General features: G+C 42.2%; 1 protein-coding gene across 1 annotated transcript in view; it reads right to left on the bottom strand.

Annotated features, from left to right (window-relative positions):
* NSF (N-ethylmaleimide-sensitive factor) overlaps nt 1-16,399 on the bottom strand; it is a gene marked incomplete at both ends in the record, with an annotated part of 24,076 nt that extends 7,677 nt beyond the window's left edge. Inside the window, 9 exons of the mRNA XM_010158264.1 lie at nt 901-980; nt 1,175-1,241; nt 2,180-2,313; nt 4,114-4,270; nt 4,880-4,975; nt 9,898-10,085; nt 13,571-13,645; nt 14,187-14,352; nt 16,200-16,399. Coding sequence (XP_010156566.1) covers nt 901-980; nt 1,175-1,241; nt 2,180-2,313; nt 4,114-4,270; nt 4,880-4,975; nt 9,898-10,085; nt 13,571-13,645; nt 14,187-14,352; nt 16,200-16,399 — 1,163 coding nt within the window. The remainder of the gene's footprint in view (nt 1-900; nt 981-1,174; nt 1,242-2,179; nt 2,314-4,113; nt 4,271-4,879; nt 4,976-9,897; nt 10,086-13,570; nt 13,646-14,186; nt 14,353-16,199) is intronic.
* Nucleotides 16,400-16,709: the final 310 nt, after the last annotated feature.

Raw genomic sequence — 16,709 nt, 5'->3', positions numbered from 1 at the left:
GGGGGGGGAAGAAAAAAAATCTTTGTTCTCCCAGGTTGACAGTCACAAGGGGAATTTCAGGGCCTGTGGCATTACAATTTAGTTCAAAGTTCTATATTTGAAAGGTCTTTTCACCACACTCTCTAAGGAAAACAATACTCACAAATACATTACTGTTTCCAGTATATTAAAAATTACAAAAACATTGAGTTCATCCAGGCTGTACTTCTCTGCTTTTTCCTGACACCAATTTTCAAGGTTTTCCTGTTAATGTTATTTATTCATGCAGATACTTTCACACACACAGCAGAATTCCAGTGAACGACAGGAAAAATTGCAAACAAGAAAGAGGAGACCCTGCCTGTTTGTCTCATTCAGTGCAAGCTTCAGAAACATTATCACTTGTGATGTTCTTAAATCTCATCAAGCCAGAAAGTACAGACAGATTCAGCATGAGATGTGAGATCTTAAGACTTCCTGTAATTAACACCTGGTAATTTCAAGTTAAGAACAAATTAAAACCCTGACATCCACAATCACATATTACTTACAAATTGATTTCTAAATAAGGAGGGAACACATGGTTGAGCCAGGGATTGATCTGCACTAAACAGTTCCTTAGTTAATCAGAAAGCAGCCTGCATGTTTAATTTTTACATGGTGAAGGTTAAACTTGTTTCCTTAGTATTTCTAGGGCTACCTCCAGCCTTAAGTAATTAGATAATTAAAGTTAAATCCTTTGTGGTTATCCTAGAAATGTCTAACAGAGTGAACAGCAGCAGGCTAGGATTAACTCGACTGAAGCAGAGACAATCGCACTAGCACCACTGCCAGCACAGCAGCCATCAGCAAGACACACAGCTCTCCACTGTCAAAATTACTGTGGAAGTGGGGTGCTTCACCCCCCCATTACTTTCTTACCTGAGGGGGGGCCTTCTTCAGCAGTACCAGAAGGGCTTGCAACACCAGATTAGAGAACCGCGGTCCAATTGGGACATAATCTGAAACAAAAAATGCATTTTAATACACACTAAGCAGATGTACGTTTACACCATTTCACTGTATCTAAAACAGTTCAAGGGTCCTGAAGTAAATGGTTCCAGACCTTTCCCAGTTTGCAGTATTTCAATAATGCAAATATTTCACTATTTCTGCAGAGCAGACAACATAGCCCGCTCTCATTGTCCTAACTCACCCAGAAGTCTCTCAATGTCGTCCACGACAACACAGCTGAGCTGGGACTTGTATGCATCATCAAAGATCTAAAAAACAGCAAAATGACTCATTGTTAAGTCTCAGCAGCAAAACTACAATGGTCATTATAGGACCTGTTGACATGTTTTTAGCTAAACACAGCCGTATTTAGAGGAATAAACAGAAAGTGAAAAAGGTAAGTACCGATAGACTAGACTCTACCTGCATTTAATAAAACACTGCCATCTCAACAAATTCAAAGCTCAGTTTTGTTCATACCCCATACAGTTTGCAAAACAGTCAGCTGCCCAGCGCTAAATTGTAAGCAGTGGACAAAACAGATCACCATTCCTCTGTTGTTCTGGAGCTGGGGCAGTACTGATACTCTAACACACACACAAATCCCCCACAATGGCAGGGCAATTATGAAGCTTTTCCACCCAGGCTGGCCATTGGTTACTGTTCACAGCAGCATACGGCATGGAGAACACAGCGACTCAGGTTGTCAGCACCATCAGTGCTGGTTTGCTTCAGTAAATGATACCTCCCTTCCTTCTACCTGGCTACTTGAAATGATTCAAGATGTTCAATTTCTTTGTATTCCCCTGCTCCCCAGGTTGTTACAACTTTTGTTTAACTACACATTACCACCTGAAAACTGCTCCTGGTTTCATTCGGGCAGGATTTATTCTTTCCATGTGCAACCATAAGGACCTCCTGCCTTCATCTTTGCAGACAGAACTCCAGACCTGCTCATCACAGGTCAGGTCTTTCACTTCACATGATCACACACCAGACCCAACAAGGCCAGAGCCTTGACATTTTCCCTGGGGCATTTCATGTCAGTGCCACAAAAGCATTCATTCAACTTTAGAAATAAATATATGCACATGAATCTAGGACCTACAGAAAGTAGAACACACAATCACAGGGGTAATCACTTTTTTGTCCCCTAGAGAACATGAATTGGATTGCAATCAGGCTAAAGAGTAGGACGTGTAAGTACTTTCTTCATTGCTTGACACTTGGCCGTTTCAGAAAATCCAATCATCTTATCAGGAGAACAGATCTTGATAAAGGGGAAGTTGGACTCCTCTGCTATTTTTGCTGCTAATGCAGTCTTCCCACTGTGGGGGGGACCTGAAACAAAGGACAAACATAATGGAAAAACAAGGGAGAACACAGGTCTGGTAAGGCGCATCAGGGATGATATTTTAAACATGTTTATAATCTCCTTCACAGGTCTCAGCATTTTGAAATTATCTTTTCTTCTAACTACTAACATGCTAACTCCTAGTGCAATCCAATCCTCCAGAGGAAGGAAATTAATGCAACTATTTGAGTGCACACAGACTGATTTGCAGTCAAACTGACACAAAAGAGGATGTTACACATTTTGTAGGACTGGCCACTGCACCAAAATTAGCCTCTGTTTGTATTTTGGAGAATCTTATTGAACTGTGCTTATGCCCCTTCTAAATACGATTTCTGCAGGTACTGTGGCAAACAACTCAGCAGCAGAAATGTCAGGTAAATATTGGCAAAGACAATTTGTAATTTCCCTGAATTCACACCAGAATAATTCAAGCAGAGACCAAAGACACATCTTAATCTACATACCCAATGAAGTTCAATTTGGAGTGCAAGAAGGTATTGCGTGCCAGTGTTATGTTGGCTGCAAGCACACAGAATTATTCAGGGGATCTACTGAAGGTTAATTTCAAAGCAACAGATCACTAAGCAATAGTGGCAACCACATCTTGTTGGAACTAGATGATCTTTAAGTGATCCCTGGTGACTCAAACCGTTCTATGATCTTTTGACCTCAGGAAAAGAAAGAGAAGCGCTAAATAATAAATTCTACCCGAATATATCTGTAATGTAGAATTTCAACTGGTTTCCTAGACTCTTCATCGTCAGTAATGGTCTAGATAGAGGGTGATCCACCTCTGTCTAACAGCAGACACCTACATGTGGCAGACGGACTGTCATTTGAACTCAGTTAATTACAGTGATGAGCTTTCCAGTGACTTGAAAGAGAATTCAGACAACGAACTCAGCCAGAGATGTTTGTTCTGTAAAACATCCACATTTAGGTTATTAAGTGGGTACGTTCACTTGTTCCAAGGACAGTATTTCTCTCAGGCTGAGAAGCCAGTTTTAATACCTTAAGAAATCTCACTGTGCTGGCTTTGGCTGGGAGAGCTGATTTTCTTCACAGTAGCTAGTAAGAGGCTCTGTTCTGGATTTGTGCTGAGAAGCATACTGACTATGTATTAACATTTTTAGTTGTGGCCAAGCAATGTTTATATTAAGCCAAGGACTTTTTTAGTTCCTGATACTTCCCCAGTGTTCCCCGCTTCTTGTTCTCTACAAGTAGCTAGGAGGGGATACAGCCCAGACAGCTGACCAAACTGACCAAAGGGACAGTTCATGCCATCAAATGTCATGCTCAGTATATAAGCGGGGGCATTTGCACTCTCTCTGGCTCTGGCTCTCACAGCTCAGGCACTGACTAGGTATTGATTCGTGTGTGGTGAGCAGTTGTATCATTTGGAGTTTTTTCCCACTGTTGTTTTCCTTTTCATTACATATTATTATCATTAGTAGTATTTTAATTATTACTATTTTTGTTACATATTATTAGTACTATTAGCATCATTATTTAATTTATTTTCAATTATTAAACCAACCCATGAGTTCTCTTATCTTTTTCCTCCAATTCTCTCCCCATCCCCCTGTGGAGAGGGGCCAGCAGCTGTGTGCTGCTTAGCTGCTGACCAACTCGCCCAAGTAAACCAAAAGGCACCGATTCCGTTTCCCCCTCCCCTGTTTCTTTTACATGCAGTTGCAGGAAGTAACAGATCACCACTTGGGTAACCGATAGGAAGAGTCTGCAGAGGCTGCTTGGGTTTTTTAATCTTTTTTTCTTAAGTTTACCTTCTAGAAGGACGCTAACCAGAGGAGTACGGTCACTGTTCTTAGTTTGTTGAACAAGCAGCTCCCCATCATCCAATACCCTTGTTACTGGATCACCCCACTTAATAATACCATTCATGATGTAGCTTGCATAGTCTTCCTGGTTGGTTCCAAACGCCTGTATTAAGAGATGGAACATTTCTTTTGGTATCACAGAAATTTTGCATCACATCAGAAGAACATGAAACAATTAAACATCACCAAAGGGAGCAGGACCAAGACTCTGGAAGATGCACAAAACCGTCACTGGTGACAAAACACTTCAGTCCCAAGGACTGCACACTCTTGGGGACCATGCACATTTAGAAACATATTTTCATATACCTTCAAAACAAATTCTAATCAGTGCAAGTTGCCAATGGGTTCTGAATCCACACCACTTAAAGACAATTCTCAAAAATGAGGCTTAAACCCCATATTACTGTCCATATTAAAGCCATCTCCAATAACTGAAGTAGTCTAAAAGGCAGAGTGCACATACAACAAGGAGAAGAAATTCCAGGCTGCTCTCTATTTGTTCTATTCCTTTTTATGATTCTTGCATGCAACAAAAGGTACAAAACAAAGCCTTAGCACTGCAGGCAGCAAGAGGCTCCTTTCTTTCACTTGTACCACACAGGACACAATACCTCAGAGCCCATGGTGCACCACTGCATGTCTGACCCCAGAGGGAAGTTAAGCCACGCCATTAATCCTCTTTTACAGGAGTTACACAGCACCTACTTACAGGTTTGATATCATTCTCCAAAGATGCAAAGAAGTCTCCTCTTGTCACACGCAAGCTCTCTGCCTTCTCCATATCTACTTCCACTTTGTTGCTGGCCTAATAAAGGCAATAAAAGACACTGAAGTACAGCAGCCCCACACACAGCCCCTTATCAACTTCCATCCACGGATCCAACCCTGCAGTTGCTCTGAATCAGTAAGAAAAATGCTTCTTAAGACATTTGTTGGACATATGCTGGATACCACTGTAGCAATCATCATCTTCACAGAGCCACAGCCATACGTCAGCCCCACGAAGCCATTGACAGCTGTTCCACTCCACCGGGTGGAAAGCTGACGTGAAAAGCTTGGCCATGAACCCATGTTTCAGAGAAGCCACCCCAGCTAAGAGCAGGATTGAAGCTCTGCACCATCCCTGTTGCTGCTGTGCTACCTTGGCTACATAAACTGAGTGTCAGCGAGTCTCAGGCTGCTGCCCAGTGTGGGACTGATCTCACCTAAGTTTATACATTTCTAAAAGTTATTGGAGTTATGTAGGTTCCCCATAGAACAGGGAACCACTCCTTCCACTCAGAGGCTGTAGAAGAAACTCTTCGTTATGCTTTCTGGGTGCTGGATGGGAATGGGATGAAGCCTCCTTCGTTGTGTGACTTTTTTCAGAAAGAAAGTTTGGTTTAACTCAACTCTGAATTTCCCCACTCTGGCAACCAAGTCAAAAATAAGAACTCTTCACAGAGCTTTATTTCAGGAGGTTTAAGTTTTCTGTTCAAACCATGCACTTTCCTCTCCATACAAGTAAGTCTTTAAGGCAGTTGGTAAATATTAGATTTCTTTCTGCTTTGTCTTTATTTGCTTCAGTTCAAGAAAAGTCATGAATCTTCCCAAGGTAGCACTATCAGTACTGCACTATCAGTATAAGCTGCAGTTAACTCAGCTCATACTATACTCCATCCTAAATGAAAAGCATCACCTCTTCCCCATCTGCCATTCTCAAACTGCCCAGCAACATTTAAAAGCCCTTGACTGGAAGCAATATACAGCAGAAACAGCACTACTCCAACCTTCTCCTGCACATCCTTTCTCAGTCACAACTACAGGTACCACTAGGAGTGGCCTAACGCTGCTCACATCAGAGCCAGAAGAGGTTTTTAATTCTTGAAAACAACCTGAGAGTAGCCTCTGAAGCTGAAGACTTTATTCAGCTGTCAGCAGACTTTAGAGCAAGTTGCAGTTACATTACTGAGCATGGCTGCAGCTCTGCAGTACTGAGCAGCTCCATTTACTGGGATTATTTGTAGATCTGCAAGTATATTGATTGCCTTGGGCAGCAATCAGGAATTAAATGGATTTGAAGCAACTTTTCCACTCAACAGCATGCAAACACTGGCTATTACACACTAATCCTATGGGTGCAGTCTGCTGAGGATCCCGGGTGGAGTTAGAGATAGGAGAAAAAGGATTAGTCACAAGAGGGGGCAGAAGTTGATCTGTGAAAAGCAATTCATCTGCTAGGTGGTAAGGCAGAAACCTGTTTTTAAGTAGCATAGAGAGGAGGCAAAAGATTTTCATTCTTTTCTACCAAAGTGCAGCCTAGAAAGCCTTTTGATAATTTCTAAATTTCCCAATCATGCCGTGACACATTTCTCAAGACTCCAAAACCAGTGTAGTTCTAATTGAAAGTTCCTGAGCCTTACAGCACCACCTGCTTCTACCCCAGAGTGTAGCGGCCCCACATGATCTGATAGCTCAGGAAGTAAAACTCAGGTATTCAGAGGGCTTTCTTGGAAGGCACAGCAACCTCCAGCACCTTTGCCTAAGACCAAGGTAAACAGACCAGTCAAATAATTTCAATCCTCAAAGATGTGTCTTAGAGCCATCCTCTTCTGACCATGATGACCTACAAGAACCAGGAGTGCACCTGAGCACAGGAATGAAAAAATAATACTCAAATAATCCCATTATGCTTGTCTTGCAGAGTAGCACACACAGCCTCTAAACAGCAATTTCAAAAACCCAGCCTGGGCACTGACACTGCACCAACCAGAGGAAGGCCGAAATAACAGTCCCTTCTCACAAAAACATCCATCACGCCGAAACACGAGATGCCAAACATATCAAACTAGTGGATCCTTAGCATGGGTTAATCGCTGCCACTTAGAGAGGGAAGCAAATGTACTTGTTACACTATTTATCTATTCCTGAAGTTGTTTGTACACTTTAAAACAGGCCTTTAATGAGTTATACATTTTGATTTTTAACACACACGCTTTGACAGATTATCAGAAGAGTTTAAATTATTCAGAAGAATAATATTCCTTGATTTTCAATTTGTGCTCTTGCTTCTCATAGGTGCTTCTGAAAACTAGGTCAGGCCTCTGATGTATATTTTAGATTTTGCAGTACTTGTAGGCGAGAATAAAATACCTCAGTGCACCACTTGGCTTGAAGACATCTTCAGAATAAACAATAAGATTATCCAAAAATACTATGTCAAAGTGTTTGAAAAGGAAAACAAGGTGTGGCTGCTTCACATTGGGGATATACATACACATATTATTACGATGTCAATCACATACCATCCTAAAGGAGGGGACTGCTCTTTTAAATTTACACACCACTGTTTTCTCTTCACAATGTGTCACCGTGACATTCTGGCACAACAGGGAATATATCAAAACTCTAATTGTCTCCTAACTCACCCAAAATTCAAGCACTGGGAAAAAAAAAAAAAATCAACTATAAGCAAAATTAATTATTTAACGAAAATGTTTTGCCTGTGAAGGGATGAAAACACCTCCAGAGGTGCTGATTTTTTTTTTTTTTAAGACAGAACACATGCAAATAAGAAGCTGTTGATGTTTGTGGGTTTTTTGCTATAGGAAACAGTAACTTTTCAAGTATCATGGCTATAGAATTAAAATTAGCAGAAAGCCTTTCCTTTAGAAAAAGTGCTCTCAGGAGACAGATGTCTAAGCAACCAAACAAGTTCTTTCACTTAAATGAAAGCATGATTTGCTTTCCTCGTATTCGAGGATGAACAGACTTTTTACTTAAACATACACCAATGCTGTGGAACTGATGTCAAATGGTTCTCTGCAGCAATCCACAGCAGTTCTTGGCCACTGGAGCAAAAGTGCTGTGCCATTCAGCTTCCTTCTTCACAAACTAATCATCTCATATTTCAACACCATCAAATACTGTGTTTAGCATCTGGATTAATATAACCTGACATTTCATGGCCCTTAACTCCTTTCTAGTCAAAGATACACTGACATCCCACAGCAGCAAACAATGGGAAAATGAGGCAATGTTCCTCCATGTCATGGTTTAGCCCCAGCTGGCAGCTAAGCACCACACAGCCGCTCACTCGATCCACCCCAGGGTGGGATCAGGGAGAGAATCAGAACCAAAAAAAAATCATGGGTTGACATAAAAGCAGTTTAATAGGAAAGCAAAGGGAGAGAAAATAATAATATTACTGATAAAGGAATAAGTGATGCACAGTGAAACAATTGCTCACCACCTGGTGATTGATAGTCTGTTCTTGAGCAGCGATTCCCCCCTCCAGCCAACTCCAAAATTACATACTGAGCATGATGTTCCATGGCGGGGAATATCCTCTTGGCCAGGCTGGGCCATCTGTCCTGGCTATGCCCCCTCCCAGCTTCTTGTGCACCTTGCCGCTGGCAGAGCACGGGAACCTGAGAGTCCTTGAACTATATAAGCACTACTACTACTGGCAACAACTAAACACATCAGTGCCTTATCAACGTTATTCTCATACTCAATCCAAAACACAGCACTGTACCAGCTCTTAGGAAGAAAATTAACCCTATCCCAGCCGAAATCAGGACACTCTTGAATAAAGACAGCCAAGAATGTTACAAGTCCCTATGCCAGTGAAACCATCATCAGTTCTTATCTGAAATGGAAGACATTGTGCAAGCCCCTTCTGAAATCCACCAAGAGTTTAGCATCAGCGACATCTTGGAGCAAATGTTCCTTCCACTCTTCAAGTACTTATTCACACAGTGCACATCTCCTGTTCTGTGCTTTGAGCATGTCCCTGCTGGTACCATTTGATGTTCTCCAAGTTCTTGTAATAGGAAAGAGTAAAAAACCATTCTCCATTCACTGATTCCAGTCCACTCATGATGTCACATCCTTTTCATAACCCTTCACTGTATTGTTTTTCAGCTGATAAATCCCAGTCTAATCTTTCTTCCAAGGAAAACCCTCTGACCTTCCCTGCTGCCATTCCATATCCTAGTTCTACCGTAACCTTCTCCTGGTGGGGTCCCAGGTCTGCAGAAATTCAAATATACCAAGGATTTTACCCGTGACATAATCACAGCTTCACTTTTGCTCCGTAAACCTCTCCCTGTAAATTCTAACGTTACATTTGCTTTTTTCACTGGTAAGGACTGAGCTGCATTTCAAGATCATTGTGACTCCAAGAACTTGACCCCCAGTAATGGTCAGTCAGTCCCTACCACTGCCTGTACCTTCGTGAATTTTCTCCCCCCAGTTCACTGACTACATCTTCTGCACGTGCATTATTCCAAATGCCTTCCACAGTTTTCCATAGGTGGCTTCATCTTTATGAGCACAAAACAGCTATGAGCTTGTAACCTCACACCCCCCCAACCCTCTACAGATCCTTTATGAATATATTGACCTGCACAGGCTCCAGCAGAGATCCCTCCCATATGTCTGGTAGTTCTCACTTCCACCTCATGTCTCTTGGGTCCAATCCACAGAGTTCAAGACTTCCCTATCAGTTTTTATCAAAATATACTAACAACACCCTCCATTTCCCAAGCTATGCAAGAGCCACCTGTAGGTCAGGAGATGAAAGGGGTAATTCAGAACCATGTAGAAGCACGGGAGCATGTGAATTTCATCTCCTAAGGTATGCTGAGATGCCATTATACCCATCTGGAGGTAAACATCACGATAAGACTCCAAACATAATTATTTTCCCTGGTTTCTTCCCCAGTGAGAGATGACAGGACTGACCTTTATGTGTCTGTTCATAGCAGTAGACTGAGCAGCTCGAACTAAACCTTCCAGTTCAGCACCACTGAAGTTTTTAGTCTCAACTGCCAGCTCTGTAATGTCCACGTCTTCAGCCAGCAGCTGGTGTTCCCGCATCCGTACTGTGTGGATATGAAGAATCTGAAATCGACCCTTCTCGTCCGGCAGGCCTGAGATTTGAAAGAGAACAGCAACTGCAGCAAAGCCTTTCCCTCTCCTCAACCATCATAATTCCAAAGGCTCCTTCTCACCATCAGCAATTCAATCTTACAAGTAGAATATTTGACAATGCTTTTTGACTGAGAATATTCATTGACACTAACTACTCTTGGAAAAAATTATTAGCATCACTGCCAAACTAGAGAGAAATGTAAGGCTTAGTTTCTTTCCTCAGGGTTCCTCCAGGTGGGTTGCTCTCAGGCTTCCATACCAGAAATTCACCTTACACAAAGGCAATATTGTCAGCCCTTTGGCATCCCTAAAGCCAGCTTCCACCTTGCAATTATCATAGAATAGTTTCAGTTGGAAGGGAACTTTAAAGATCTAGTCCACTCCCCCTGCCACACGCAGGGACACCTGTCATTAGGTTAGGTTGCTCAGAGCCCCATCCAACCTGGCCTTGGACACTTCCAGCAATTGGCTATCTACAACCTCTCTAGGCAACGTGGTTCAGTGTCTCACCACTCTTACTGTAAAACATTTCTTCCTCACATTCCATCTAAACCTGACCTTTTTCAGTTTAGAACCGTTGACCCTTGTCCTGTCACTACAGGCCCTAGTAAAGACTTTCTCTTCCTTATAAGCCCCCTTTAAATACTGAACAGCCACAATAAGGTCTCCCTGGAGCTTCTCCTCTGCAGGCTGAACAACCCCAACCCCCTCAGCCCCCTCCACAGCAGAGCTGGTCCAGCCTCGACCATCTCCATGACCTCCTCTGGACCCGCTCCAGCAGGTCCATGTCTGTCTTGTGCTGGGGACCCTGAGCTGGATGCATTATTCTGGAGGGGGCCTTAGGAGAGCAGAGTAGAAGCAAAGAATCACTGCCCTCAACCTGCTGGCCATGCTTCTTTTGATGCAGTCCAGGATATGATTGACTTTCTGGACCATAGATGCATATTGCTGGCTCATGTCCGATTTTTCAACCACCAGTATCCTCAAGTCCATCTTCACAGGGCTGCTCTCCATCCATCCATCCCCTAGTCTGTGCTGATGTTGTGGACTGCCCCAGCACTGTGCCACTAACTCAATTAATTCTTTGGACATGGCCATCCAGCTAATTCCTTATCCGTCTAACAGTCCATCCATCAAACTCTCTCTCCAATATAGTGGCAAGAATGTTGGTGAGAACTTTATCAAAGGCGCTACAGAAGTAAAGGTAAATACCATCTGCAGCTTGTTGCTTACCCACAAATGCAGTCACCACCACAGAAGGCCACTAGATCAGCCAGGCACCATTTGCCCATTGTGAAGCCATGCTGGCAGTCCCTGATCGCCTCCCTGTCTCTCTCATAAGGATCTGTTCCATAAGTGTATTGGGCACTGAGATGAGGCTGACTGGTTGGTAGTTCCCATGATGCACTTTATTACTCTTTATAAAAATGGGTGCAATATTCCTTTTCTCCAGTCCCTGTGGACTTTGTCTGACTGCCTTGTTCAGTCCTCATCATCTGAAAATTTATTCTAGGGATACCTTGCTCAGTCCCTGAAATTTATTTAATTTAATTAACTTTTTTCAACTATAGATGCAGGTGCTACACCTCCAATACAACCAGTCTCACCTGCGTTTACAAGTAACAATTGCTATTAGGCATTTGTTTTCAAGTACGAGATGTTTAAAGGTGACTGTTGTGGCTACGCTTCTTCATCCCTAAACCACACTTTCTTTATTGAGCCTTCCCTTCAGTTCCCTGCAGCTACGAAGGTTGTTTTCTGGCTGCAGGTTTTGCCAACGCCAATTCTCTATTTACCAGCCTGACTACTAATAATTCTCTATGTACTGCTATACACTTCTTTACCCAATTTTCCTTTTGGAGTATTGTGCCACGAACAGGCACAAGTCTCTTTCAATACTTCTTCCTGCATCTACCTAATGTATCAGTCTAAGTCCCCAGCATATCTGAAACCATCCACAGCATCTGTGCTCCACAAGACTTCTAAATCCTAGCTAGTGCTCTAGTTGCCCCTCTGGTCCCCACATCTTGCATGAGCTACGTTCACAGTGATGTCTGATATAAATGGTTACCTACAGTACTCAAGGAAAGTATTAACTCTGGAGCCTCAGCATCAGCTCACTGCCCAGGTTAACTCTGCAGCTACCTCAGCAGCCATCAGCTTCATTTCCTCTTTTGCCTACAACCTTGCTTCTTCAGCTATCACAAAAACCTCTTTCTTGTTTCTCGTTCTTCAGAGAGTGGTTACCCTTAAGGATAAGAGAAAAAATCCCTAGCGGGCTCATAAGATTGCACTGATAGATGAGATTTCACAAGTTTCCCCAAAGTTCAGACCAGCAACAGACAATTTTCCCTGCCACTCTAGTACAGTATCATATGATTTTATTGCTATATGGACATTCCCAACTCATTTTCTGCCACTGAAACAGACCATATGAATGCTCACGGCCTTGCCTGTTCCTTTGTTGTGACTCACTACACTAAGATTTTTTACTTTTACAGCAGTCAATGCCTAGCTCAGAGTACAAAGTATTTTGTGGCGTTTGTATGTTTGTGGAAGGTTAGGGGACAATGTTTTATGAGCTCTTCCAAACTGCACATCTGAAACTGAATTTCCAATCTTTAAAGCCTGATCTCAACCAATTTCTCACTGCAAGACAGGATCATTAAGCTTTCAATCAGTCCCAGTTCTCTAAGCATCCTTTCTTCTGTGAATTATTAATGTCATAACTGAGCACCAGTCTAGTCACCCTTTGGATCCCACCATGATCTCTACTGATCAAACTTCTAACCACAAATGCAAAGTCAGAGACTTGTTTTCATGAATCTAAGATGATCTGGGCTTAATTTTTTAACAAATCCTACATTATCAGATATTCCATTATTTAATCTGCATTGGTGTTAGGCAGATGTGTACAAAAAGTCCCTTTTAAGTTACTGACAGATAGTGTTCTTTTCCAGCTCACCAAAATAAACAGCTGACAGGGGTCTCCAGTCACTTTTAGTTCTGTTGATGCAAGTAATCCAGACCAACTGATTTCAGAAGCCAACAGCCAATGCAATTTAACATCTGCAGTCCCTATAACAAAAGTCACTGTTCTCACTTCATACAAATAAATTGATCTGCACTTCCTCCAAGTCAAGAATTGCTCACACACTGTACTCGCCCGCTCTGCAAGTTCAACAGTTCTGCAATTTCCACCTAGGATTGATCTAGTGCCATTACTTGGCTCTTTTCATTGATGCTTCCTGCCTGCCCATACCTATTCATTCTGCGGGACAGAAACTGCTATCAGGTCACAGTAGTTAAGTCTAAAATAGCGTTTTATTTGGCTGATTGAATTTCTATGAGATATTATGGAGGGAGCTGCATGAAGTTTTAACATCTATGCCATCCTGGTTAACTGTTCACACCATGACATATATTTGCTTTACTGTTTTAAGTACATGTGAACTTACATACTGCGATACACTAGCATGCTTACCAATCTCCATTTTCACCTCCAGTCTCCCTGGTCTCAGCAGAGCCTCATCAATCAGGTCAGGTCTGTTGGTCATTCCTAAATTCGAATTTAAAAATAGAATAAGCATTATCTAAACTTACTAAGTGGGTTTCCAACTACTGAATACAGAGCACAGAGCTAAGGAGATACCTCAGAGAGTCTCAAGAAAACAGACAGAAGATATCCATCTCCAGAAAAGTCATCCCCTGATGCTGAGTTGAGGCAATAGGGATCAAACCTGTATCTGTGATTGTATCTGCAGGGCTCCTAGCATCAGAACACTAGACAACAAGCCAGAGAAGCCTCACTCCTTCATATGCCAACACATCAATGCCTATCGTTCCTTACAAGTTTTCTTAAACTACAAAACACTACTTACCACAAGCTAAAGGAGAAAATCTTTTGAAAGCAGCAACATCAACTTATTACAGCACCATCTCCCTTTAAATCTGCTACTGATGCTTCTTAAACACCAGTCATTCCATTTGGATTAGTCCAAACAGATCCCACACCAGAAAGAACAAATTAGTTGACCTACAATGGACAAAATATCAGCAGTTTTCAACCAGACCCCACAACAAACTAAGCACCATCATACCAATCACTAGGATGTTATTGAGCTGCTCTACTCCATCAATTTTAGACAGTAACTGGTTTACAACAGTATCGTGGACTCCAGTGCTACCCGCCATGCTTCCTCTCTGCTTGCAGATTGCATCAATCTCATCAAAAATGATGATATGCACACCGCTGTTCGCGCCAAGCTATTGGAGAGAAAAATACGTCAGCAATGCCACATGTCATCACTGAAAGCAATCCAAAACAGTCACTTCTCAACAAGCTCAGCCACAGAAATACAGAACATTGATACCTCTGAGTGGCTGCAGTAGCACATCACATAGGCATCAGACCCCTTTGCAGAATAACATCTTGCCATTCTCCAAAATGGGGTGGTTGGTGGGCTTTGCCCAAACACTGGACTTCACAGCTGAGGGTGGTTAAGAGCAGCAGTGTTCCAAGGAAGAGGACTAGACTGAGCAAGCACAAGCCCAAAGCTGGAACACACAGCTCAAAGGGTCCCAGTACTCAGTGTCTGGGAAAGTCTCTAAGGAAGATGGAGAACAAAGCTCATCTGCTCATCTGCACCCAATGTGGGAAATACCCCAAGCTGTACTAAAGTTAGCAAAATATAGCTTGCCAGAGTAGCTTTGTTCTTAGTATTGTGAAGGAATCCATTCGTTCAGTGCCAATCAGGAACAATACTGTTTATTTCCAGGTTCACTCAAAGGTGAAGCAGTTGCAGCTGGTAAGAGAGCAGGATACTTTTTGTGACTGTGTTACAAAGGTTTTCCCCTTCAAATTCCACCTCTAAAACATCTTTTGTGGAGAGTGGAGACCACGTTAACACTGGGTAAGTGTGCTGTCCCTGGCAACCTGCCCCAGACACACGTCGTTACAATACCAACCTTTCCGAGACCTTTTTGATCTCGCAACTTGTCATCAGGACCATCCCCTCCAGCCAATATAAAGTCTATTTTAACAGGTGTGTTATTGCAAAGGAAAATCAGTTCACAGCTTTCAGTTATATTGCAACAACCAGGGAGAAGGAGACTGTTTACATCTGTATGGGTTACCATGCAAAGCTGACTTACTGATTCAAAAATCTTTTGCAGGAGAATATTAAATGACTGCAAGCCACTAGCAAAATCTTGTTAGGTTTAAGTAAAATTAAGGGATACAATGTCCTTTGCTAGCATCTTCTGAAAAAGACTTTCCTATATTTAACTGTGACTTGCCTGCAATTGTATTTTTTACCAAAAAAATCCTATGAAGATTAAGTGATCCACAGCAGAGAAAAATTACCATAGCACACAGGAGAAAATATTTACACCTCCAAACAAAAGACTGGGCTTTTGATAGCCAGCTAAATCTATGGATTAAAAAAAAAAAAAAGAGGTTGGAAAAAAACAGGATCTTTATCTCCACTTCCAGTGTCAAAGAACCATACCTTGTGCTTTCAAGACACTATTCTCATCTAGCTTTCTGTTGAGAAAAATTAATGATGTATCAATTAGAACACCTGAAGGATTATAAAATAGTAATAATCCTGTAACCCAAAAACCCTGAAACTGTGAAAGCTTATTTGAAATTCAGCCTATGTTATGTACCACCTGTATTTAGTAGCAAAAATCCAAACTGATTAATTATGTCTCCCCCACAAAAAAGAAAAAACCAAGAAAACAGCAAAATTTTGCTACGCCACTTTTATGCACTTTCCGAGTGGGTGACATCATGTAACACAAACTGCTGCAGATGGGGCTTACAGTATTACTTCAGAAGAACTGTATGGAATTTAAACAAACTGTCTGTATTCAGCACAGCTAGCTAGACCTGCAACCTTTTCAGCTTCTAAGGTTACTTTTCCAACTGGCACTGCGTGAATCTGTACAACGCTAATATTCAATGACTTGCAAGGAATAACTATAATCACAAGCTAAGCAGTGACTCAGTCTTCTAATGCAAGCAGCAATTTTCCGATTATAAACCTCCTTTCCGGCCATTCTTTAGGCACATTCAGACTGACCATGCTATTTATCTATGTTTGCATTACCCTCCTTTGTTCTTCTTCTGCATCAGCAAACAGCTTGCGGATGTTGGCCTCAGATTCGCCCACATATTTATTGAGGATTTCTGGGCCATTGACCACCTTTGGCTCTCTGGCATTCAGCATCTTGCCAATCTGTCTCGCCATAAGGGTTTTACCACAGCCTGGAGGTCCGTACAAGAGAATGCCTTTCACATGCTTGCAGCCTAGAACAAGAGAGAACAAGTTTAGAAAGCAGGCTTATGATGCAAACGGCAATCTAGTAAAGACGGGATTGCTGCTAACAGTAGGTGCTCTTACAGGGATCTGGCAGAGAGGGTCATTCACCCTAGCTCTGCTCAGGGCCTTCATCAGTGAAATCCAAGGACAGAAGGGGTCAGGATCCTTCCAATGGTCTGGCAACAGCCAGGACAAATAACCCACCAAACACCACAAATCTTCTCCCATGCGTTAGGCACGCAAAGTTAATAGCTAAGGACTGAGAGCCTGGTTTGTAACTTCTGGTTAATAGTCCAA

The sequence above is a fragment of the Eurypyga helias genome, unplaced genomic scaffold (assembly GCF_000690775.1).
Source record: "Eurypyga helias isolate BGI_N326 unplaced genomic scaffold, ASM69077v1 scaffold5389, whole genome shotgun sequence".
Lineage (NCBI taxonomy): Eukaryota > Metazoa > Chordata > Aves > Eurypygiformes > Eurypygidae > Eurypyga > Eurypyga helias.
The sequence above is the reverse complement of the archived record's forward strand: the minus strand, read 5'-3'. Positions and strand labels throughout refer to the sequence as shown.